This window comes from Furipterus horrens, unplaced genomic scaffold (genome assembly GCF_987537825.1).
Source record: "Furipterus horrens unplaced genomic scaffold, mFurHor1.1.pri manual_scaffold_7, whole genome shotgun sequence".
NCBI classification, from domain to species: Eukaryota; Metazoa; Chordata; class Mammalia; order Chiroptera; family Furipteridae; genus Furipterus; species Furipterus horrens.
Genome location: NW_028327177.1, coordinates 89,023,679 through 89,047,367, shown reverse-complemented (window position 1 = coordinate 89,047,367; position 23,689 = coordinate 89,023,679). Strand labels below are relative to the sequence as shown.

The window sequence follows — 23,689 nt, the reverse complement described above, 5'->3', positions numbered from 1 at the left end:
TAGTGTTATTAGCCACATAATGCTTTCCTCCACCCACCTGTGTTAAGCTGTCTATTTGCAGTGTTTGAAAGCAGAAAAGATACACATTCAGATCTTTGTGGGGGTTTTTTACAGGGGGTTCACTTATTTTTCCAGATTTACTGAAATAAAACTGATATGTAACATTATGCCTTTTATTTTGTTGATTATTTCTTTTGCTGTGCAGAGCTTTTTAGTTAGATATAGTCTCACTTGTTTATTTTTGCTTTTGTTGCTTGTGCTTTTGGGGTCATCTTCAAATTATCATTACCAAAACCAATGTCTTTTCTCTATTTTTTCTTTGTGAGTTTTGAAGTTTTTGGCCTTAGATTTAATGCTTTAATCTACTTAAAAACATTTTTTACATTAAAATTTACATTCAGTATTATTTTATGTTTGTTTCAGGTATACAGCATAGTGGTTAGACATTTATATAATTTACAAAGTAATTTCTCCCAATAAGTCTTGTGCCCACCTGGTACTATATATAGTTATCACAGCATTATTGCCTATAATCCATATACTAAACTTTACTTCCCTGTGACTGTTCTGTAACTCCAATTTGTACTTCTAAATCCCTTTATCTTTTCTACCCAGTCTCCCAACACTAGGGCTTTACCCTAAGGCTTTATTTAATTCATTACAACTTAATTTTTGTGAGTGATATATGTAGGGATCCAGTTTCATTCTCTGTATGTGAATATCCCATTTTTCCGACATAATTTATTGAAGAAACAATCTTTTCCACATTGAGTAGTCTTGGTTCTCTTGTCAAATATTAGTTGACTGTATATTTCTGGGCTCTAGATTCTGTTCCATTGGTCTGAGTGTGTCTGTTCCTATGTGAGTACCATACTGTTTGATTACGGTAGCTTTCTAGTATAGATTGAAATCAGGAAATGTAATACCTTCAACTGTGTTTTTTGTTTTTTTGTTTTTGTCAAGATAGTTTTAACTATTTGGGATCATTTATGGTTCTAGGAATTTTAGGATTATTTTTCTACTGTGAAAATTTCCATTAGGATTTTGATAGGGATTGCACTGAATCTGTATATTCCTTTGAATAGCATTGCACTAGCCACATTTCAGGTGTCCAGTAGCTGCATGACTAACAGCTACCATATCAGACAGTGCTGTGCGAATTTAAATAAAATTCTTACCTTTGTTGCGATTTTGCTTTGTTAATATTTCTTATTATATTAGTTATAGGTTGAAGTAGCAGAGAATGCTTTGCTGTGCCTGACTGTCTGGTCTGAAAATAAACATTGGGATGTTATGATATATCTCTGCTTAGTGCTCTGAGTGCTTCTGTTGTTGCTTAAGATATTTTTTCATATCTTATTTTTCAACTCTCATAGCTCATTAAAACAAGCATCCCCCTTCCTCCAACCCCACTTTTCTCTCAGCGATTGCTTTGTTTTTTGTAATCCTTTAGGAGCCCTGGCTGCCTGAAGCTCTCATGCTCGGCTAAAATGACTGCACTATCAACCCTTTGATCCCATTCATGTTGTGGGTCACAGAGTTGCCTTTTCTTTTAACTTAACTTGTTGCACGTGCAGCTTTTCAGGATCCATTTTCTTTCACCAAAGCAGCATTTGTCTGAGATTATTCATGGTTGATTGCTTTGGATTGGCCTCATTTGTTCATAGAATTGCTTCCCACTCAGCACAGCGATTCCTGGCTTTGGGATCTCTCTTTCATGATGTCCCCATAAAAAATTCTCATTTGTGCTTTTATAGCAGGGTACCCTATCCTGTCCTTGATGCACTGATTTGAGTAGCTGTTCAACACAAATATATGTAATTTTATGTTATCTGTGCACAACTTTTCACCATCACTCTCTCCACTCTTCCAACGGGTATGTGTGCTTATTGTTACAATACGGAATTTTTCTACCAGTTTTCCACTTTGTATTTCAAAAAGAGTGTTATTTGGAGGACTGTGAGGGGAGTATTACTCTTCAGACTTCCTGAATGTTGTGGATGGCAGCTTTGCCACACTGGGTGTAATCAGATCTTGGAGCTGAGTGCCACCGCAGTGCCACATCCGGGAAGCCTGCCAAAGGCAATTCACTGGGCTCTCTGATACGGTTTTCTACTTGACTCGCAACGCTTGACAGCCTTCTGCAGAGATAACACATTTCAGTGACAGCTTTCAGCTTGGTATCTCCAATGACAGGTTTTAGAGGAGTATAAGGTTCACTCAATGCAAGTTGATTTATGACCTTGGTCTTCCAGAAGCTGATTATCAATCTGTCACTCTGCTGACTTCTTACACTGATCCACAACTCGTTGTATATCTGTGAGTGCCTGTGCTTGATTTCAGGCACAGCTATTTAAATATGAACACAATCTCAGAAATTTGAGAAGAAGTACGGCTCTGAGAAGTAGAAAGAAATTATTGTTCCCAAACTGTGATTACTACTATGACATTCATGACATCATACTAGACAGGCCAATATCTCAGAAATAATTTAAGATGATTCTATAGAAGTGGTTTTTTAAAAGTGACAGATTTATAGGCAATTTTAAACAAGGACATGGAATTTTTTTTCTAGAAAGATTTAAGTATATGGTAGTTTAGAAAATTGGGAGCAAAAATCAACCTGTGTTGTCTTTGTGTTTATTTGATAAGCACAAACCTAGAATCTTCTCTCATTATGTTATCTTTAAAGTTCAAAAGTGAGTTCATAAACTTTCCAGTATTATAGAGAAATGAAGAATCAGTTGCTTTATCTGTTATGCACAGATCATGTAAACTTAGTTGAGTAGCAGTACACTTAAGAGTGCAAGGTGCTATGTGTTCAAATTAAAGTTATGGGTTGAGAATATCCACAATGGATTGTATTGATAGGCAATCTGGATAGTATCAGTTTAAAAAAATGCAACTGACAGAGAATTTCAGTCAAGATGAAGGCGTGGGTAAACATGCTTAGCCTCCTTGCACAATTACAGAAAAAATTACAACTAGACTACAAAACAAATATTACTCAGAATCGTCATAAAATTGAGCTGTATGGAAATCCAACAACCAAGTACTTAAAGAAGCCAAATTCAGCCAGATGGGTAAGAGGAGTGGAGATGCAAAGAGACATCGCAGAGTACCACAGAGAGGAATGTACATGCAGAATGGGCAGTTCCACATACACGTATCCTGCATAAAAAGCAGGAGGGATACCTTGGGAGTGAAGGATCCAGCCTCAGACCAGAGCACCCAGCCCAGGGTTCCAGCACCAAGAAGATAAGTCCCCATAACTTCTGGCTGTAAAAATCAGTGGGGGCTGGGGTGGTGGAAGAAACTGCAGGATTCTCATAAGAAGACTCCTCTTAAAGGTTCTGCAATGGATTTAGAATTTACACAGACTCAATCCCTCTGGGATTCAGCACCAATGCAACAGCTGGAAGGGCACCAATGGCATATAGGAAGAAATTTTTTTTTTAATACTTGATTTATTTATTTGTTTATTTATTTATTCATTTTTAGAGAGAGGGGAAAGAAGAAAGAGAGGGAGAGAAACATCACTGTGTGGTTGCCTCTCACTTGCACCCCCAACTGGGGACCTGATGTGCAACCTAGTCATGTGCCCTGACTGGGAATTGAACCAGTGACACTTGGCTTGCAGGCTGACGCTCAATCCATTGAGCCACAGCAGCCAGGGCATATAGGAAGAAATTGAAGTGACTGGCATCAGGGTGAGTGCCAGAGGACAACTTTCTCCTGAGCCAAACTCTAGAAGCATTGTCCCCTGGCTAGGCCCTCCCCCACCCAGAGCCACAGAATGATGAGGCGGGTTGCCCCACCCTGGCAATTACCTAAGGCTTCGCCCCATCCAACTTACAGGTGTGCTTTTCTACAATAGTCCATGTTACTAGGACAGAAAGTCAGAGCAACTCTACCTAGTAGACAGATACAAACACAGGGACGCTGCCAAAATGAGGAGACAAAAAAATAAGGCCCAAATAAAAGCACAGAACAAAACTCCAGAAAAAGAACTAAACAAAACGGAGATAAGCAAACTATTAAGATACAGAGTTCCAGACAATGGTTATCACAATGTTCAAGGAACTCATTTGGTATTTCAACAACATAAAAAAGACACAGGCAGAAATAAAGGTTACATTAAGTGAAATAAAGAAAAATCTACAGGCAACCAACAGGGGAAGGGAGGAAGCTGAGAATCAAATCAATGATTTGGAAGATAAGGAAGAAAAAACATTCAATCAGAACAGCAAGAAGAAAAAAAGAATTAAAAAAAAAAAATGAGGGTAGGCTAAGGAGCCTCTTGGACATCTTTAAAGGTACCAACATTTGAATCATAGGGGTGCCAGAAAGAGAAGAGGAAGAGCAAGAAATTGAAAACTTATTTGAAAAAATAATGAAAGAAAACTTTCCTAATTTGGTTAAGGATATAGACACATAAGTCTAGGAAGCACAGAGAGTCCCAAACAAGATGGACTCAAAGAGGACCACACCAAGACACATCATAATTAAAATGCCAACGGTTAAAGATAATGAGAGAATCTTAAAAGCAGCAAGAGAACAGTAGAGACTTACCTACAAAGGAGTTCCCATAAAACTGTCAGCTGATTTCTCAAAAGAAAGTTTGCATGCAAGAAGGGACTGGAAAGAAGTATTCACAGTGATGAAATCAAGAACTGACAACCTAGATTAGCCCATCCAGCAAAGCTATCATTTAGAATGGAAGAGCAGATAAAGCGCTTCTCAAACAAGGTAAATCTAAAGGAGTTCATCATCACCAAGCCATTAATATATGAAATGTTGAAGGGACACATTTAAGGAAAAAAAAGATCAAAACTGTGAACAATGAAATGGCAATAAATTCACTACTATCAACAATTGCATCTAAAAAACAAAGCAAACAAGCAGAACAAGAACAGAGTCACAGATAGAGATCATTTGGAGGATTACCATTTGGGAGGGGGTAGGGGAAGAATTGGGGAAGTGGTGCAGGAATTAATAAACATAATCGATAGCTACAAAATAGACAGGGCGATGTTAAGAACAGTATAGGAAATGGAGAAGCCAAAGAACTTTACATGCACGCCCCATGGACATGACAGAAGGTGGGGGATTGCTGGAGGGAATGTGGGTACCAGGTGGAGGGAGGCAGTGGAGGAAAATGGGGACAACTAAAATAGCATAGTCAATGAAATATATTAAAAATTAAATAAAAGAAAAACAAAAAACCCACTTATTATTGTACTGTAGTTTTGTAAGTTGTTACGATTCGGAAAACTAGATAAAGCGGACACAGGACCTCTGTATTATTTCTTACAAGTGCATGTGAATTTACAGTTATCAGAAAAATTTAAAGTTTAATTATCAAAACCCGTGTCATAAGCCACATGGTCTGTCTTTCTTATAGTCATTCATTTTAGATTTAATTTGCCTCCCTAGATGTAAAAGAAACTTTAATCATTAATTTTTAAGCAACACATTATTCTTCTTTAAAAGTCTTTCTTGAACATTGTACTTTTAGAAAATAAATTCAGGAAGTTGTATTTATTTTTTCTGATGGAAATTTACAAGCCACTTATCTGTAAAATAGACTGTGTTTTGTATATTAAAATATGAATATAGAGCGTTAATATTTAAAGCGGCTTAGTACATACAGACAGCAACTTTCCCATAAAACAGCTTTAGTGCTCATATCTGTCTTCACCCCCTGAGAGTGCTATATATCCAATCCAGCATAATCAATAGAGCCAGTTGATTGTATGTAGCAGACTTCTCAAAAGTTGTCTGAAATATCTTTACAAGACAAATAGTATCTCTAGTTCTTCCTGAGGAGCCATAACTGTCTATTGTACCAGTTTTCATTCGTTTTTATCTAAAGTTATTTCACTTTCATTTTTGTGGAATGAAAAGGTAATGCATTCATCAAGAGCATTTCAAGATATTCTTGCTATTTCTAGCATTAGCTTATAGGTAAGTGATAAGAATTTAAGATTTAGATGGTGCTTCTGATGTATATTAATAAGTCTGCTATGAATTTTAACCATTTGCTGTCTCTGGGGTTTTTTTTTTTTTTTTTTTTTTTCCTTATTTATTTTTCATCCCTCACCAAGGGCAAGAGTAGATGAATTTGTCATGATGTATGTTACTTCCCCTTTCTCACTTTATATTTATTTACTAAATATTTTGCATTCTCATTTATTAGACAAATACCATATACCACACTATATGGTATAGACTGATTCAAGAAATAGTTGGTTAAATTAATAAAAGCACATTGATGGTGGGGAAACTAGTTGTGGATCAGTAGAGCCACATACTAGGATGTTGTGAGTCTATAAAATTGTAGACAAAGTTTAGGAAGCTGTCAAATTCACTTTATTTTGCTTGGTCCTTGGAACTCTTATAGTACAGTAGCACCCTAAGAACCCAAAGACTCAAACTGAGAAAATAACAGTGTCATTGCCAGCCAGTGAAAAGAAAATTACAAAGTCTGAACTTGAGTTTCCACCTGCTTCTTCTCTAGTTGAGTGTGTAACCCCTGCTCCTGTAAAGGGAGCTTTGGGCCCTGCAATCCTGCCAGCCCACAGGGCAAGGATCCCCAAAGGGCCAAGCAAATGTCTGACATTAAGAAAACTGTTCTGTGGGTCCCTGCAGTTCACAGCTCAAGCTTACAGTTGGCCCTGTGCTGCCCTGAAGAGTTAGTGTTCCATTTCGAGGTTGGTGGGAAACAGACACAAGTCTGGGAGTCAGCCTCTGAAGGCCATTGCTTGCACCTTACAGGGCTTTCATTGGCATTTTCCGTAATGCTTTATTTCCTCCCAAGTTGATGGATTTGAGTGCTTAGCCCTTACTCAAGATGTGATTGCTTGGTACTAGCAAGGCTGCCCAAGGGTAATGTACATGGAAAAGCCTTTAGCAATCTTGAGATTGGTCAGGGAGAGTCTAGGGCAGTGATTTTCAACAGGTGTGCCACCAAGAATTTTTAAAACATGCAATATCTGTCTATTTAGTCAGGAGCACTGACCTCTTTTTCCTTACATTGTCACATTAAAAAATGACAACAGCCAACAACAATTGCCATCCTGTATGAGTGAATCAAAATTATATCTATATTTTTTTTGTCAGACTGGCAATAATAGGATATATTTTTTGGTGTGCCTCATAACTTTAGTAGTTAGCTTATGTGTGCCACGAGGTGAAAAAGGTGGAAATTCGCTGGCCTAAAAAGTCTTTGGGTGGGTGTGTTTGATCTCTCCATTTGGGCTTTCTCTTTTTCTTTTCTGCTGATGGATTCTATGTGTGTTTCTCCTTGTATCTCATTGAGCTGTAACTTTTTTTCTGTTTCATTCTCTCGCCCTTCTTCATGTCATCTTGTATTTCCTTCCCCTGTGCCATGCCTCTATCTCCTGTTCTTCTGTTTTCATCCTCTGCTCTTAGCTTTGGCTCCTTTCTCTTCTTTTCTTCCCATTTTCCTTCCTTACCTTTGGCCACAGATGAGAACCAGAGTCTTAAAAGTGTTTTTATTTATTGTATATTTGGAGTACAGCATTTTTTGATGTTGATGGTGAAAACTTGAATATGTTCTCATTTCAGTAAAACCTCTCTATCCCTGGTATATTGATGGTAAGGGTCTGGGCAAGTGAAGCACACGAGTCCTCAAGTATGTGTTCTTGGTGTGTCCACATATGCTTTATATCAAACTGTTAAATTATTTTTATTCTGTCATTTCCCCCCCCCACCCCCCACCCCCACCTTCTGCCTCAATTCTGAATGATCCTTGACAGGTGTGAATGTGGTCATGAAAGTTAAACCAGCTGGGTGTCCTCATTCTTGGATCATGGTTTCTTTTTAGCTCTGAGTTTTGTTTGTTTCACTAACAAAATGTTCATTTTGCTCACAAAGAGGTTGCCAAGCTTTCTGATTAAAATACACTATCAATTATGTAGACAGATGCTTGGAAACATCTGGGAATTCAGCACCATTTTGGGCATGCCCTACCCTGACTTTATAATACCAGAGAGCATCTCTAGTTAGTACAGGATTGCCCCAAAGAAAAATTTTAATTTTATTTAAAAACATCCCATCTTCTTTTGGAGCATGCTTTTAGCTCTTCACTTTTCAAATTTACCTATTTGAAATTTCCAGATTCTTAACTTTCTTCGTGCTGTTATTTTGCAGTCTTGCCTGAACCTTGGTATTCAAGTCAGAACTATTTCACTGGGTCTCCTTTTGGCAAGACATACTCTGAGTTCTGTTTCATGTTTACTAAGCTCATTTCTCTTCTCTTATCCTCACAGCCCCAGGCCCTGCATTCACGTGATAGAAACTGGCTTCTGGGTAGATAGAAGTCTAATTTACCATTTACGTAATGGGAAGACAAGTGCTATATTACACAGAGAGAGACTGTAAATTTTGAACTTTGAGGATCATTTTTAAGGCCCATGTTTCTTTTAGCCCTCTGCTAGACTGTCATCTGCCATACCTCACATGGTTAAAGGGTCAACTAATCCATTTTGTTCGTCTTTCTCAGCGTAGTAGTGAGTTCACTGAGACCCAGGGTAATCTCATGACTGGACTGCTCTTGGATGTCTGAGCTTGTTCCCACTCCACATGCCCAGTTGCTCTTTCCTGGATTACTGTGAGAACTTCGTAACAAGTGCTGCTTTCCTCCCAAGTCTGCTCTACTTAGTAGCCACAACGTCACTAAGTGGGGCAGACTATTTTTCCTTCCTTTTATTTTTTTCTTGTTTTCTTTCTCTGTTTACCATATCAAGGCTATTTTTTCTCTCAACCATTTCTCTTGGGGGTAAAGACAGACTGACTGCTCGCTGTCCCTGCCTCATTCTCTATGCCTACTTTATTTTCTGGGCACTATTTACTCTGGCTGCCTACTACAACAGGGCCTTTGCATGAGCTTCTTTCCGCCTGCTCTGCACCCCTCTTGTCAGCACTCCCAATATGGCTCCCTTAACACTCACCTCAGGGGATTCCAGCAGTCCTTCTCCTGTCTGGGGTTTGAAGCTCCCCTGTTACCACTTGTCCCACTTGTGGGTTTGTTCCTGTTGTTGATTGAGTTGCAAAGGCCTGTCCTTACCACTAACCATATATGCTCCACGAGGCCAGCAGCTGTGTCTGATTTACTTCCTTTTGATTCCCCAGTAATTACTTGTTAAATATTTGAAAAATAAACATCAGTGCCTACAGGGAATTTAGTTGAAAGCTGTAGTAGAGCTCATGTGTCTTGACTTCCAGACCACAGTGTTTCCCTTTTCACCAGGGACCCAAGTATTCCCCTGATGGACACTGGTATTGCAGGTGGTCTGGTGACATACCATTAAGATCCAATAATGGTAGCGTTTTCCCTTCTTACAGTGCTAAAAATTGGTTGAGAGTGGTGAAGGTAAGATATTAAGCAGCTCATTTTCCCTCATCAATTTTTATTTAACTTTTGACACCTGCTGCTGTTTCCTCAGATTTTGCTGTGAACGTGTGTTTAGCCCAGCATTACATAGACGTGTTGAGGTTAATTTGTAAACAGTTGGTAGATGTCCTACAAAGAATGCCATGAATGCCAGGTCCTCAATCATCCTTTTGGGCTCAGGAGAAGATGAATTTCTTTTCTATGGTGTGACTACCTGTCATGCCCCTGTGCACAGTAGTTTCCCTGATGGGAGCCCTAGACATGGGGGATCTGTGGCAGCTGCAGCTCCTCTCCCTAGGAAAAAGAATTCAAAAAGCACCACATAAAATGCAGTCTGTATGCTACAAAGTCCTTTATGAATTACTGTTCTGAAAACAGACACACACACACACACACGCCATGTTCAGAATTTTACTTTCTATATCAGTGGGGTGCACACCCCAGGGCATTGGTGGCTACTAATACGGACTTTGTTCTCTTGGTTCAGGAACCCTGAATTTGAAACCCCAGCTCTTTCCAATTCCTCCATCTTTCTGCTTTGGTTCAAGCACAATCCCTGTTAGCAGTTTAACAAACACAGGGCCTAGTACTAGAAAGTCCACTACCATGAGCCTTTCTTTCTCCCTCTCCTATCCCATTGTTCTTCAGTCTTAAGGTGTTAACTTGTTCCCTTCCCATTTGTCAGCTTATTCAAATTTAACTCTTAACTGCTATTTGTTAAAAATGTAAACGTTTCTTTCAATGGACTCACTTTATTTTAAATAAACAAACTGGTTTTACAATAACAATTTTTATCAACACCTTAGTGAAAAAACCTGTGCTATGACATGGATAGACATGTAAAAAACAAAAAAGTTCATAATCTATTGCAATACATCAGATTTACCAAAGTTATTACATTCTGGCATAATACTTAATTACTCTTGGATCAAAGGGGGAAATTAATGAGTATTTGGCTAGTGAGGAGGGCATATTAGCACCCAATTGGGATTTTACAATATTTTCTTTGAAGTCATCAAAGAATAGAAATAACCAAGAAAAGGAAAATCCTTTTTCTTTATATTTTGCTGATCTCAAAACACTTAAGGTCTCCCAAGTGTTTAGGCTACACCTACGCAGCTTTGTCCCTGTGCAGTAGATTTTTTATTATGGGGGAAAAGTCAATATTGCTTTAAAATAAGCTTTATCTGAAAGTAAAGCATGATATCTGTGTGGTTGCTCTTCTCTGCTGCGCTTGAGCGCCATCCAAGTCTCGAGAAATGAGTTTGACAATAACCACCACTGAGCATGTACATGCTGAGTTTCTGTCACTGTGTTAATGCTTTCCACGTGTGATTTCCCTCTGGTATGATTTCCTTCAGGTGTGATTGCCAGCTAGGCACTAGTTGAACAGTAGTAGAAGCTGAGGCACAGAGAAGTGGGGTAACTTGCCCAAGGTCACATCACTTTTATGTGACAGAATTGAATTTCAACCCACGTTTGTCCATCTCCTGAGCTCTTGGCGCACCATGCATCCGTGTTCTGAAGGGACTACCTACCTTTGGTGCACTTTGTTTAGAAACAGGGTTGTATTAAAAGTGGTCATCAGGGACTTCCGGCCAAGATGGAGGCTTAGACGGACACACTAGGTCTCCCTCTACAACTAGAGAGGAATACAACTACTTCAAAACAAAGGATAACTAGAAATTCCAGAAAATAAAACTACACGGAAGCCCAACATATGAAGTTACAAACCAGCGGTGCCATTCGGGCAGGTAAGAGTTAAAGAGGGCAAAGCTGTTTGCGGAGCGGCGGGGCGGCGAAAAAGCCCGGAGGCAGTCAAGCCCCTGGCGGTGCGCGACCCCAGCGCTGGGGAGAGCGGCCACCGCATCGCCTTGAACAGTGAGGCCCAGGGGGGCGGGAGGACGGATCCCGGTCTCCTAGCGGAATAACTGTGTGAATCCATTTTGGACCCCCGCCCCCAAAGAAAGAAAGCACCACAGGGCTGCGAAATAGGTCACAGACAGGCGCCGGTCGCTGACTTGTGACGCCAAACGGCGCCGGTCGCTGGGTCATTACGAGTACACAGGCACTGCCCCTGACAGCCGGCCCAAGAAAACAAAACGCATCTGTCAAAATGTGGCAGACAACTATAGAAATACCGGTGACACAGCTCACCAGGCAGCAGATAGAGAACCTGACAGATGAACAGATAAAAAACCTGTCAGAGGCTCAGTTCTGGGCCATTGTTATCAGGTGGCTTACAGAATTCACAAAAGAGCAGGAAAAAGATAAGAAAGAAGCGAAAAACACTCATAACGAAAGGAACAAAACCGCATACGAGACAGATGGTGAGGAACAAAAATCCAGAGTTCATTTCAACAAACTGGAATATGGAGAAGGAACAAGCAGTCAACCAATGCAGCGAGAGGAAATGGGAAGCAACAATGAGAGGATCAGAAACCTCTGGGACAGCTATAAAAGGCCCAACATAAGAATCATTGGTTTGCCAGAGAATGAGGAAGATGAACTGGAACTTGAAAAATTGAGTGAAAATATAATAAAGGAGAACTTCCCAGACTTGGGGAAGGGAATAGACTTGCAGGTCCAGGAAGCAAGGAGAGTTCCCAAGAGACTGGACCCAGGGAGAACCACTCCAAGACACATTATAATCAAAATGTCAAAAATTAAAGATAAAGAGAGAATCTTAAAAGCAGCAAGAGAGAAGAAAAGAATTATGTACAAAGGGGTCCCAATTAGACTATCAGCAGACTTCTCAAGGGAAACCCTACAGGCAAGAAGGGACTGGCAAGAAATATTCAAAGTAATGAAAATTCAAAACCTACAACCACGAATACTCTATCCAGCGAAATTGTCATTCAGAATAGAAGGACAGAGAAAGTGTTTCCAGGACAAAATAAAACTGAAAGAGTTCATTAGATCCAAACCACTGTTATATGAGATGTTAAAGGGACTGGTTTAAAAAACAGAAGCTAAGGAGATGAAACAAAGGCAAACTAAACAGGCAACGAGAGTGGAAAAGGAACTGTGGGTACGGGAAGCATATTGGGGGGAGGTCAACAGGGAGGGGGAATGGGGAAAGGGAGGGGGATGATATAGGAATTGGGGATCAAGGTAGGAGGGAATGGAATAGACGGAGAGAGGTTGGGAGGAACTGTATGCACAACTAATGGACATAATCTAAAAGGGGGGGACAACTGGAGGGAGGGGGGCCACCGGGTGGAGGGGAGCAGAGGGAAGGGAAATTGGCACAAATGTAATATTTTAATCAATAAAACACATTAAATCTGAAAAAAAAAAAAAGTGGTCATCAGGAAATTGTTCCACGGTATCTGTGAAAGTTCTCTCTTCCCAGTTCTATACGTAAGCAAAAACATAAGCTACTTTTGGAAGGGGAGGGGTGCATGCATGTAGCATGCTGTGTGCTCTAGTGAGAAATACTGTGAAATGAAAAAGGAGATTAATGTTTCAGATTGTACAATGTCCTAATTATGCTTTTAATTATTCATGTAAAACAAGTATAATGACCCCTGACAAAGACATAAATGATTTAAGTAAAATCAAATATTAATAAGATGCTGTGTGTCCCTGGTTGTGTTTTAACAGATGCACTCAAAATGCTTTGCTTTCATTTTTTGGATGTGAAATATAACTTATACAATTTATAACAGGCTGAGAGTAATCATTACTGAGCTCATTTCTAATATTTTGGCTTTGAAACAAAAGATATCTGATTAGTTTAATGTAATAGTTTGTTACCTAAAATATATTGGAATTTAGAGATTACCAAGTGACACATCCCATTTACGTTTTTTAGTGGTTGAAAAAAATTGAGAAGAGAATAATATTCCATGAAACATGAAAATTATATCCAAATTTTAGTTTGGATAAATCAAGTTTTATTCTGCATAGCCTGAGCCATTCACTCATGTATGTGTTTGGCTACATCTGTACTACAAAGACTAGGTTGAGTAGTTGCAACAGGGACCAGAGAGTCCACAAAGCCTTAAATATTTACTGTCTCACTCTTTACAGGAAGAGTTTCTTGCCAAGCACACTGTAAAGGTGGAACAGTGTTGTAGAGTGTTTAATCAGCATAAGAAACACTTGCTTTTACTTTATTTTATTCTTTAATTTTTTGTCCCACTAGTTGAACATGCATTGTACATTTTTCAGAAGTTCGAGAAAAACTGCCTTTTGAATGTGATAAAAAGGGATTTATATGAGCAGGATTCCTTTGCTTGCTTTTAATGCTTTTTTATATAGAGAAGTGCTGAAAATAATTGCATTGTTTTAGAACGTAGTCTAGTCCTTATTTTTAATAAAGATCTAATTTTCCTGCAGAGTTTTTCTCTGAAGCTCGTACTGGCATTTCTTTAGGAAGCAGAGACAGTGTGGTTAAGAGAGCTTTTCCTTGGTTTCAACACGCTTGGCTTTTGTTCATAAACCATATAGTTAGTATATTGGTTGGTATCTTACATTTATTTAGCAGCCAGTAAGTTTTTGTTGAATGAATGAATTCACCTTAGAACCAAAAAAGAGGGAAATATAAATCACTTATAAAATAAAATGTTTTTATGCATTTGCTTATTACATTCCTTTAGGAAAAAATAATTTTCTGTTAGTATTAGTCCAAGTTATTTGGTCTCTATTTCTCTTTTCCATGTTTCAAGGAAGAGTTTTTAGGGTTTAAATTGATTGAGGCCCCCTATGGAAATGGACATTGTTATGTGTTCTTTTAGATAGGCAAAGGTACTTTTTTATACTTGTAATGAATAGGAGCAGTAAAGTAAATTTAATCTGCAATGATTTGAGGGCCTTAATGAGTAGGGTTTTCACTGCACTTTCCTGAGCATCTATCCAGCAGTACCTAGTTTCTGCTACCTTTTCACTGTTGTTGCCTTAATATTGGAAGAACCTGCAAATTTTATTTTCTGATTATCCTGTCTAAATTTTCTGATTAAAGAAATGTGCCTCTCGCATCTAGCTTATCATATTTATTTCCCATCGCATTCCACATTTTGAATCTTGAAGCCTCAGGAATCTCACTCTCCAGCTCATTTTGATTATTACGCAGATTTTGGAGTCCCTAATTCAGAGTGACTTGCTCTGTCGTTGTCTTATTATTTTCATCTGTTAAATGAATTTGAAATTCTGAGACCATTCCCTGGGAATTTTCATGATTTAGAGTCCACTGGCGCTTGAGAGCATTCTGGAGTTAGAATGTGCTAATTCATTGAGGCTGCTTGTTTTGACTTGTTTTTAACAGGTACGTAAGAAAATGTGATCATAAACTTTATTTGAAGCAGCAGAAGAAATCTGTCAAGTTTGATTTTGAAACTCACTTTGTTTCTCTCCCCTTCCATTTCCTACAGTTGCCATTCTTCTAAAAGATGACTATTTTGTCAGCGGCGCTGGCCTTCCTGGCAGATTCAAAGCCGAGAAAGTCGAGTTTCACTGGGGTCACAGCAACGGCTCTGCAGGCTCTGAACACAGTATCAACGGCAGGCGCTTTCCTGTTGAGGTGAGAGAAACTAGGAGCTCCAGATGTCAGGGGAGCTGTGCTTTGGGACTTTACTTAAATGAGATGCTTTGTTTTTGTCCCCAGTCATTTTTTCAAATCAACCTTATCCTCTGCCTACCTCTGCCTCTGGAAATATTCCATGTACAGCATGACAGGTGAAAATCCATCCTCAAGGTTCTCTTCTTTATTCAACTAGAGATGCATGTAGACATCATGGATTCAGTAGATTCATGTCTGGTTGATGATTTTCAAGCATTTGTTTCATTTAGCCAAGTTTGTCTTTCCTGTTCATTTTTGGAATCCTGCTCTCTAAAGGTGAGATTTTCTATGAAACTCAGATGACTCCATTTTTGCTCTTTGAAATAGAGAAAAGTTAGTTATATGAAGAACAGTCCCAGAACCTTCTTTGAGTAGGGAAGCTGTTTTAAGGTTTTTAAGGTTTGTTTGCTCCTGTCAGCTATTGAAAAAGAGGCTGTGGCCATTGGTTGTATGACTCCCTGTTAACTTTGCTGGGATCGATGGTGACATTTTGCCTTCCGTGTCAGTTTTGTGAAAGATACATGCTGTTAGACAGGAAAAAGGTCTGGGCGCAGTAGGTCATATCTGTCTTTTTCGTGAAGGAGGGAGGGGGTAAGACCAAGTCTCCAAGGTCCGTGAGGTCAGAATACCCCTTCCATTGCTAACCTTATTTTTACCTTTAATAATGATCAGGATGCGAATATTCTTTTGTTGGGATAAACATTTTTGTTGGTTGTTTGGTTGCCCATGAGGTAAACTTGAGAAGTTTGTGAAGAACTGGATGCCTATGCATTCTAGCCTGTGGCTGGATACAAACATGGAATAACAGCTCTTAAGGTATTGTTAACTTCTATTAAGTCATGACCTACTTTGATAAATTGACATACACTTGAGACCCCCCCCTCCACAGAGAATATACATGCATGTACACACAGATTTGTACATAATTATAGGATTTAATCACTCACCTTAGCTCCTCAAGCCCATGGATAGACCCTTCAGCGTTCTTGAACTTTTAAGTGAAGATCCCTACGAGATAAGAAAATAATGTTGGTTTATAGATACCTATATATACATATAATTTGTTTCTTATGCATGATTACTGGAGAAACCAGATACAGCTACTCTTTGAAAATGCTTCATATTATTTCTTGTTTAGCTGAAAAATTCTTTTTAAAATTATTTTTATTGTATTTTCCCATTACCATTAAATCCCCTTATACCCCCCCACCTCTGCAATAACCACATGAGAAATTCTTAATCAAAAATTTTCTGCACTAGGATTCATCTATCTGTGGGACTTCTGTCCTACTCACACTAATTATAAGTCTCATTAATAGGGTTTCTACTTAATGGTCTCTCCTCCCCCCCTTTAAATTGAATAACTCATTTCTTTGAAGTCTTAAACTTTATTTGTACTTGAAAAGCTTGATTCCTAGAAGCAAAATTTCATCATATTTTTAAGTTTGGATTATCCCTTCTATTCTTGGTGACCAGTTCTAATCGGTAGTTTTGAGTGGAAGGCATAGTCTGTATCCAGCCAGCTTTGCTCCAAAGCCCTTTTATCTTGCAACCAGGATGCCATTTGTTCAGTTAATGTTCTAGGCAAAAGACCCGTGCTTAAAAGTTTGAAAACTTATTTTGACGGCTACCTTGGAAAAGAATTCTGGGCTGGCAGTTAGGAAGTTCTTCCTGTTCCCTAATCTCATCCACTCATGCCAAAACGGCCCTGTCTCCTCCTCCTAGTTGGTTCTGGAAAAATGCATAGACTAGATGCATATTCTTTTGGAAACATTACTTTAAGTGAATATTTTGGTTTTCTTTTACTCCAAGAGTGCCATGAAATTCAGAAGCTAATGAGAAATGGCAGCTACAATGCCCAGATGTATTTTTTGACCAAGTTGTTTGAATTTATTTCTTTTAAGTAATGTCAGATGGTAAGGCTGCTTATATTTATTGGGTTTCTCATCCAATCCCATCTAGTTCATAGCTTTTTTATTTTTTTTAATGTGATGTGTTAAATTACTTAGTTGATATACATACAGGAACTTGAAATTCAGAGACCAAAGTTAATGGGATCAAATTTTACTTTAAAATATGCAGAGAAAAATTGCTTATTTTGCTCAAACCATGTCTGTAATAGTTTGTTACATTTCTTTATTTGAACTCTTTATTAATAACAGCTTTTCCTGAGATTTTCACACTATTTGAACATCTCACATTTGCTTTGTTGTTTTTTTTTCATGTAACTACATTGTTGTTTAAAAAATTAAAAATAAGAAAATTTTAAGATATCAAGTAGTAATTTATCAGCATCAGGGCCCATTTATTTGTCTCGTATTTTGTTTCAGAGAAGAGTCATTGTTGAAGATTGCACTGGGATTGGTAGAATACAGCATTGTTCCCAACTGAAGACAGTGCCCCCCTTGGGGGCATATTACACATTGCCTGGGGACAATTTTGGTTGCCACTATTGTTGGCATTGGTAAGCTACTTGCATCTAGTGGGTAGAGGCCAGGGAAGCTGCTAAAAATGTCAATTTATAGGATAGCCACATGACAAAGAATTTCTCTACCCCAAATGTCACAGTTGTGAGCCTCTGGAGTAGGAAAAGCAGAATGTTTAGTGGAAGTGAAACTCCCTTTATTTGTGTCGCATGGTTTTAAGTACAATTGAATAATGAGGACTCTTTGCTTGAGAAATTGTTTCATCCTCTTGTGGTTTTTAGAGGAAATGTACCTTGCTTTATGGGTAAGAGCATCACTGGGTCTAGTTCCTTTAGATTCCTCCTGAGATAAAGTCACAATATTGGCTATTTCTACAGAGGCCTCCATGCTTCAGCTCTGCAGGTAGAATTTTAAGCATGTGCCCCACAAGAATCTGGATCTGCTCCCTGAGGGTACATTGCAACAAATCCGATTTTGTAGGTTTTCCGGCTTCCCAGGAATTCTTGGAGGTCATCTGCAACTTGGTACACATCAGAAATTAGACCTCTCCACATTTTCCTGGCTGAAATCCTAGACTTGGTCTTGTAGTCTGACACTTAAAAATATCCAGTCTAATAGAAAAATAAATGTCCTTATAAAATAAAACCAAAGCTCTTCAATACCCAGCATTCTTTATAGCCCAGTTAAAGTTAGAAAAGAAATTAAGAATTAGATTAGAAGCCATACCTAGGAGACTAGACCCAATTTGGATCCTCAGATGTCCCTACCACTTATTATTCAGCTTTATCTCTTGCCCTGCAGCAATTTTTCCTTAAGTGCCTTTTTTTCCTATAGATGCCAGTTTACAAAGGTAAACCAGAAGGACAGAATCCCTACCTTCAAGTTATTTACAATCTAATCATGACAAAGAAATTGAACAAGTAGTCGTGTAAAAAGCTCTGTAATATTAGTTGTCATATAATTTCTGAAAGAGGAACATTTTGTCACAAGTTAGAAGACTGCTGTGGAGGCAGATGTTTATTAAGATATAAGATACTTATTAAACGATATTTATTAAAATGGAAGAGATGAATTGGAACATGCATGTGCAAAGGTCCTGAGGCAAAGTGGTACTTGGTAAATTTAAGGAATAAAATGTCATCAGTGGGGGTTTTGGTATACAGGATAGTGGCTCCCCCAGAACATCCACCCCATAATCCCTGAAACCATGGGTTTATTACTTTTCATGACAAAAGAGACTTTGCAGATGTCATTCAGTATCTGAAGTCATAAGGTTCAGGATATTTCAGTGATTAAAACAGTGATATCAGAGTGTTTTCTTCTGGTTCTTTTTTGTTTAATTACAGTTATCTAGTGTGGTTTCTATTCTATTCTGAACCCTCGCCCTATCCTGTTCTCAGACCCTATTCTGTGATTGGTAACTTAAATAAATGTTCATGTGACACTACTAGGGATTAAATCCTACGGTGTTTTCACTAATAACTGAGGCTGGAGTTAATGAAAGAGAAATTTCCAGATAAAACCTCTGAGAGCTCCATTATAGTGCAAGTTCATTGCATGCTTGTTGTGTGAGGTAATTAAAATCTTGTTTATTACAATAATAGATTGCAGGAGTTGTTGATTCAGACTTATTGGTGCTTTATGAGTTGAAGTCTTCAATAAGCTTAAATGATCCAAATTGATTGTGTGTGCCCTTTGCAGTGAAACTCACAGCTGGTTCATTTTAGCTCTGTTGAGAGCATCTTAGAAAGTGAGCAGAAGCAAAGACTTTTTCCTAAAATATACGCAGTACACATTACCATATGGTGCAGGTCTGCAGTCCCTTAGCTGAAACCCTTGAGGCCAGATGTTTTAGAATTCAGAATCTTTTCTAGGAAGGTATTATGTACATACGCCATAAGTATTGCAGAGGACGAGTAGTAGGGTCTGGGACTGTACCCACAGAAACATTAATATTTATGCCGCATGCAGATGAATATTCACACTAAGTAGGAAATAACAAATTTCTAAAGAGCTTCATATCTCTTCACATCAGGCTTTATCACCAAATTACTTTTTGCACCAAAATTATAAATAAAAACAGTAACAAAATAGCTTTGGTCTTAGAAACTTTTGAGATTTCATAATTACTAATAAAGGAATTAGAGATCTGTGTTTTAAAAATTGGTTCCCTTGCATGATCCAAAGCATGAATTAGTTGTGACCATGACACCAGCACACTGAATTATTTGTCTACCCAATAGGCAGATGTGTCCTGGTGCTACTCTCATCTTCCTCCCTGCTCTGTTGTGGTATTGTACAAAATTCTGTCAAAATTAAGGTTTTTCAGGGGCAGGAAGTTGCTAGTCTTAGGCTGACCTTTTCTGTGATTCATTTCCAGTTTAACATTCTGTTTGGGTCTGCAGTTGCATTCAGTCTTTGGGTGTGTTCTTTGACCTGCTCCCGTGTTCTCCCTGTTTACCCCAGCTCCTCTCTTCCTGCCTAGATCACACTAATGATTTGTCTTTTATTTTGTGAAATAAATCTTGGTTCTTCCAGTGCTTCTGTTTCATTCTGGTTAGATGATAATCTTGCATTGGACTTCTAGGTTTTGTCCCAAGTAACCTGCATCTGCCTTCCTTCTCCCAGGTAAGCCATGCACTTGTATTATACACAGAGATGTCACACGGTGTCACCCTCTCTACACTCATGCAAGCATGACAGGCTACTACACAACTCACATGCAGACCAATTCAGCCAGAGATTGAGCTCCCACATTTGTCCCTGGTTTCAGTAGCCTGGGATTCTAGAACATGGACTAAATGTTTAGTTTGGCTAGCACTCCTTTATGTATCCCTTCTGTTCTGCTGGAAGTAAATTTAGACTTGTTAAGTGCCTTCTTGAAGATTTATTTTATACATTGGCATATTAAAGGCTTGGAAGAATCCTTTACTGAAGAATTCTGTTTATCTTTGTTTAACTCCGAGTTTTTCCAAACTTATGTGACTATTGCCCCTGTTTTATTTTCATGTCAGTTAATGATATCAGTTGTTTAGAAATGAGGCTTACAATTTTCTGCTCTCCTCCTTCAGCTCCCTATTCCTTGTAAGAAACAGAATCCTAGTAAATGTTTTCAGGGGACACAGATGATTTGGATTTTAATTATCTTGAAAATTATGAAACCAACTTGGCTTGTTCACAGAACAATTGTTTAGTGTCTTTGTGAACTTCATACTGTCTTGCTTTGTCATTAGAGAGAACTGTCATTACAGGGAGATTGAGTACTTTCTATTAAAAATAGCCTTTGCAATATCACATGTTTTCTTTTGCCCTGTCTTGTCCTTTACTTAAAGTCCTGGAATATAATTTACATGTTCTTTAAAACACTGCTTTGTTCATAGAGTCCTCTGTCAATGAAGCTCAAGACAGTGCCAGTTTCCCTCACCCTGCCCCACCATGGAACAGTGGATGTGTTAACGAGATTGCTATGTGGTTGTCTGGTGTCGCCAAACTGTAACAGAACCCCTAGGCTGCTCTGATTGAAACAGAACCCACGGGCTGTTTAGTTAGGGGCCGGATTGCCCACCACCAGAATTATAACTCTCAATACCAGAGTTTAGTGAAAAGAAAAAGAATTGTTTATTTGCACATAGTTCTGTCTCCCCCTCCCAGAGCTGGCCAGTCTTAGGAAAGTCAGAAACACTGTTTCCCTACTTCCTAGCACAGTTCAGCTTTACCAGCAGCTGCCAATCACTCAGTTCTGATTGGGGAGGTCCTTTCTGTGCTGTGGTGCCCTCCAACTCTCAATGCAGAACCGCCTGGATTCTCAGCCTCCTTGTAAACTGCCTTCTTCCTGCAAACCGCGTGGATCTCCTCTCCAAAAAACCACATGGCAAGAGCCTCTTAAAGCAGCCTGGAGACCCCCTCCTCCAAACCACATGGAGGGAGTGTGCGCTAAAATGTCCGCAGCTGCTTATATATCCCTGGCTGCATCCTCTGACGCAGTCGGTATTGCAAACAGTTCTGACCATTCACAGAACCTACGCAGGCTCTGTAGGCTTCTTCCATACCATCCCACTGTCCAAGACCCCTCCCATCTTCCTGAGCCTTGGAAGTTTCAAAGCGGATCTTTGTGTAACAAAGTTTCCAGCAACTAGCCCCAGTCATGCAAAGGCATCCTGAAAGCTGCTTCCTTTTCCCTGTCTCTCAGCCGCAAACTCTGGGGTTTGTTTTTGGACTCCCCTGTTTCTGTAACAGTTTCCCCCCTCTCAGACTAAGACCCTTTATAATCTTATAAAGGACAGTGAGCAAAGGTCTCACGCTCCTCTAGCTACTTTCTGCTGGACATGGCTGTCATCCTACCTACCCTTGGGTCTAGAAATCCCTAATAAGAGTGGGGGTGTAGGGGAGGGTGGCCTTCCCACATGGGGAAGGATCGTGCAGACTCCAGGTCAGTGGGCTGTTCCTGGGTAGTGGCATGCTCAGTTTCCAAGGGCTGGCACTGCTGGACAAGCTGGCATCCTTGTCGTATTCTTAGGGCAACAGAATTGAAAGGTATTATTAAAACCATAACTACTAGACGACAAAAGGCATGGATTAATCTCTCAATGCCCCACATTAGGAAAAGAAATGGCTTCTTTGGAGGAAGGTGTGCAAGGCGTGTCACAGCTGTCCAAAGCCCCTTTGCCCACTTCACTTAGCTTGGGCTGAGGGGTGTATTTTAGGATTTCCCCCCTCTCAGACCTCTGGGCCCTTTCTGACCAAGCCATTATGACAGAAAAGAGAGACCAGTTTTAAAGTGAAGCCCTGGGACCACCCCATACTTCACCAACTCAACCACTTAGTTCAGCCAAACTGTTGAGTCTCAGGAGGCGACAATGCAGATGGGCTTCTTAAATGAGGCCTGTATGTACAGACAATCACTCAGGTAGAGATCATAGGCTTATGCCCTATGAAAACAGAACACATGTTAATTCACACAACACAATTCACAAATCAGTCTCTAAATCTGAGACTGTCTTATTGAGAAGACATCCAGTTGCAAGGCATTTGACATTCTTCTTGCCTGTAAAGTAAGCATCCTTGATAATGTCACAGACCTGGTCCAGCCTTTAAATGAAAATAAACTTTATAGAGAGTTAGCTGCACTAGTTTACAGTTTACCACTGAGCATTGTGATTTTCCTTGAGCCATGATTTTTCTCCTTAAGATCACCCTCCTTGTCAGTAAAGGCACCGCAGTAAGTCCAGTTTTAATTTAGACTGTTCATTTGCATAAACACAGCAAGAGCAGTGATTGATCACATATGATCTTTAAGTCTACTTTACTGGAACTCTGGGGTGCTCAATCATGTTTACATCTATAGTGATTTCTATCCAGTGGCAAGGGAATTGGTTGAAATTTAATTCATGACTTTATTGAAATAAAGATTTCATTTTAGAGCAGAATGTTGCATCCTTTACTAGTTAAATACTTAATTTCCACCTGGCTGGTCTTCTATGCCTCTGTCCCATGTTAATTAAGAAGAACATTTGAGGATGCCCCATTACTTAAGAGTATGCTCAGTGGAGAAGTTAATGCCTGTTTGTACAGAGCCCAAGAGCTGCTTTTGTGAGTTAAAAGCAACTTCGGTCCCCGGTGTGATAAGTGTCTGATGTCTGACTATCCTCACCACAACCGGTCACCATGAGATGTGAACTTGGCTCAGGGCTGTGTATTGGTGTGTTACTGACATGGGGCATGCAGATACCTGAACCATACTGAGAATTACAGACAAGCAGATGACCTTCTCTAAAATGAAAATGGTTAATTTAGAGATGTTCTCAATGTAGAAATGGGGCACTCACACAATCAAAGAGAAGGTGTAGGGTGTCAAGGAGGGTGTTGGAGTGGTACTGATGATTGTGACTGTAATGTTAATACTGTAGACACCATGTAATAAGCATTACCTATGTCAGGAACGTTCCATATGTCACCTCTTTACATTTTCTCAGCAGCCTTGTGAGAGAGTAGGTCTTACAATACCCGTCTTAGAGACAGGACAACTGAGCTTCTGGGATGGTAATTGGCTTGGCTGAGGTTTACTGTTAGTACTCCTGAACATAGGCTCCAATGATTCCAAACCAAAACCAACATTGTTTTTACTTGGTAAATGATTGTTGCTGTTGTTCTTCGAATCAATTTAAGTTGTTTTTAGAGCCACCAGTGGAAATAATTTTGTTTGAAGCTTAACTGCTATTTATTGCATAACAGGGAAAAAAATTATCAAAGAGCTTCAATTGTTCAGAGATGACTGAACTGCTA

At 39.3% G+C, this 23,689-nt stretch overlaps 1 protein-coding gene across 2 annotated transcripts in view; it reads left to right on the top strand.

Annotated features, from left to right (window-relative positions):
• PTPRG (protein tyrosine phosphatase receptor type G) overlaps nucleotides 1-23,689 on the top strand; it is a 721,348-nt gene that overhangs the window by 426,888 nt on the left and 270,771 nt on the right. For both annotated transcript variants that reach the window (XM_090283906.1, XM_090283905.1), the window contains exon 4: nucleotides 14,794-14,942. In XM_090283906.1, coding sequence (XP_090140032.1) covers nucleotides 14,794-14,942 — 149 coding nt within the window. The remainder of the gene's footprint in view (nucleotides 1-14,793; nucleotides 14,943-23,689) is intronic.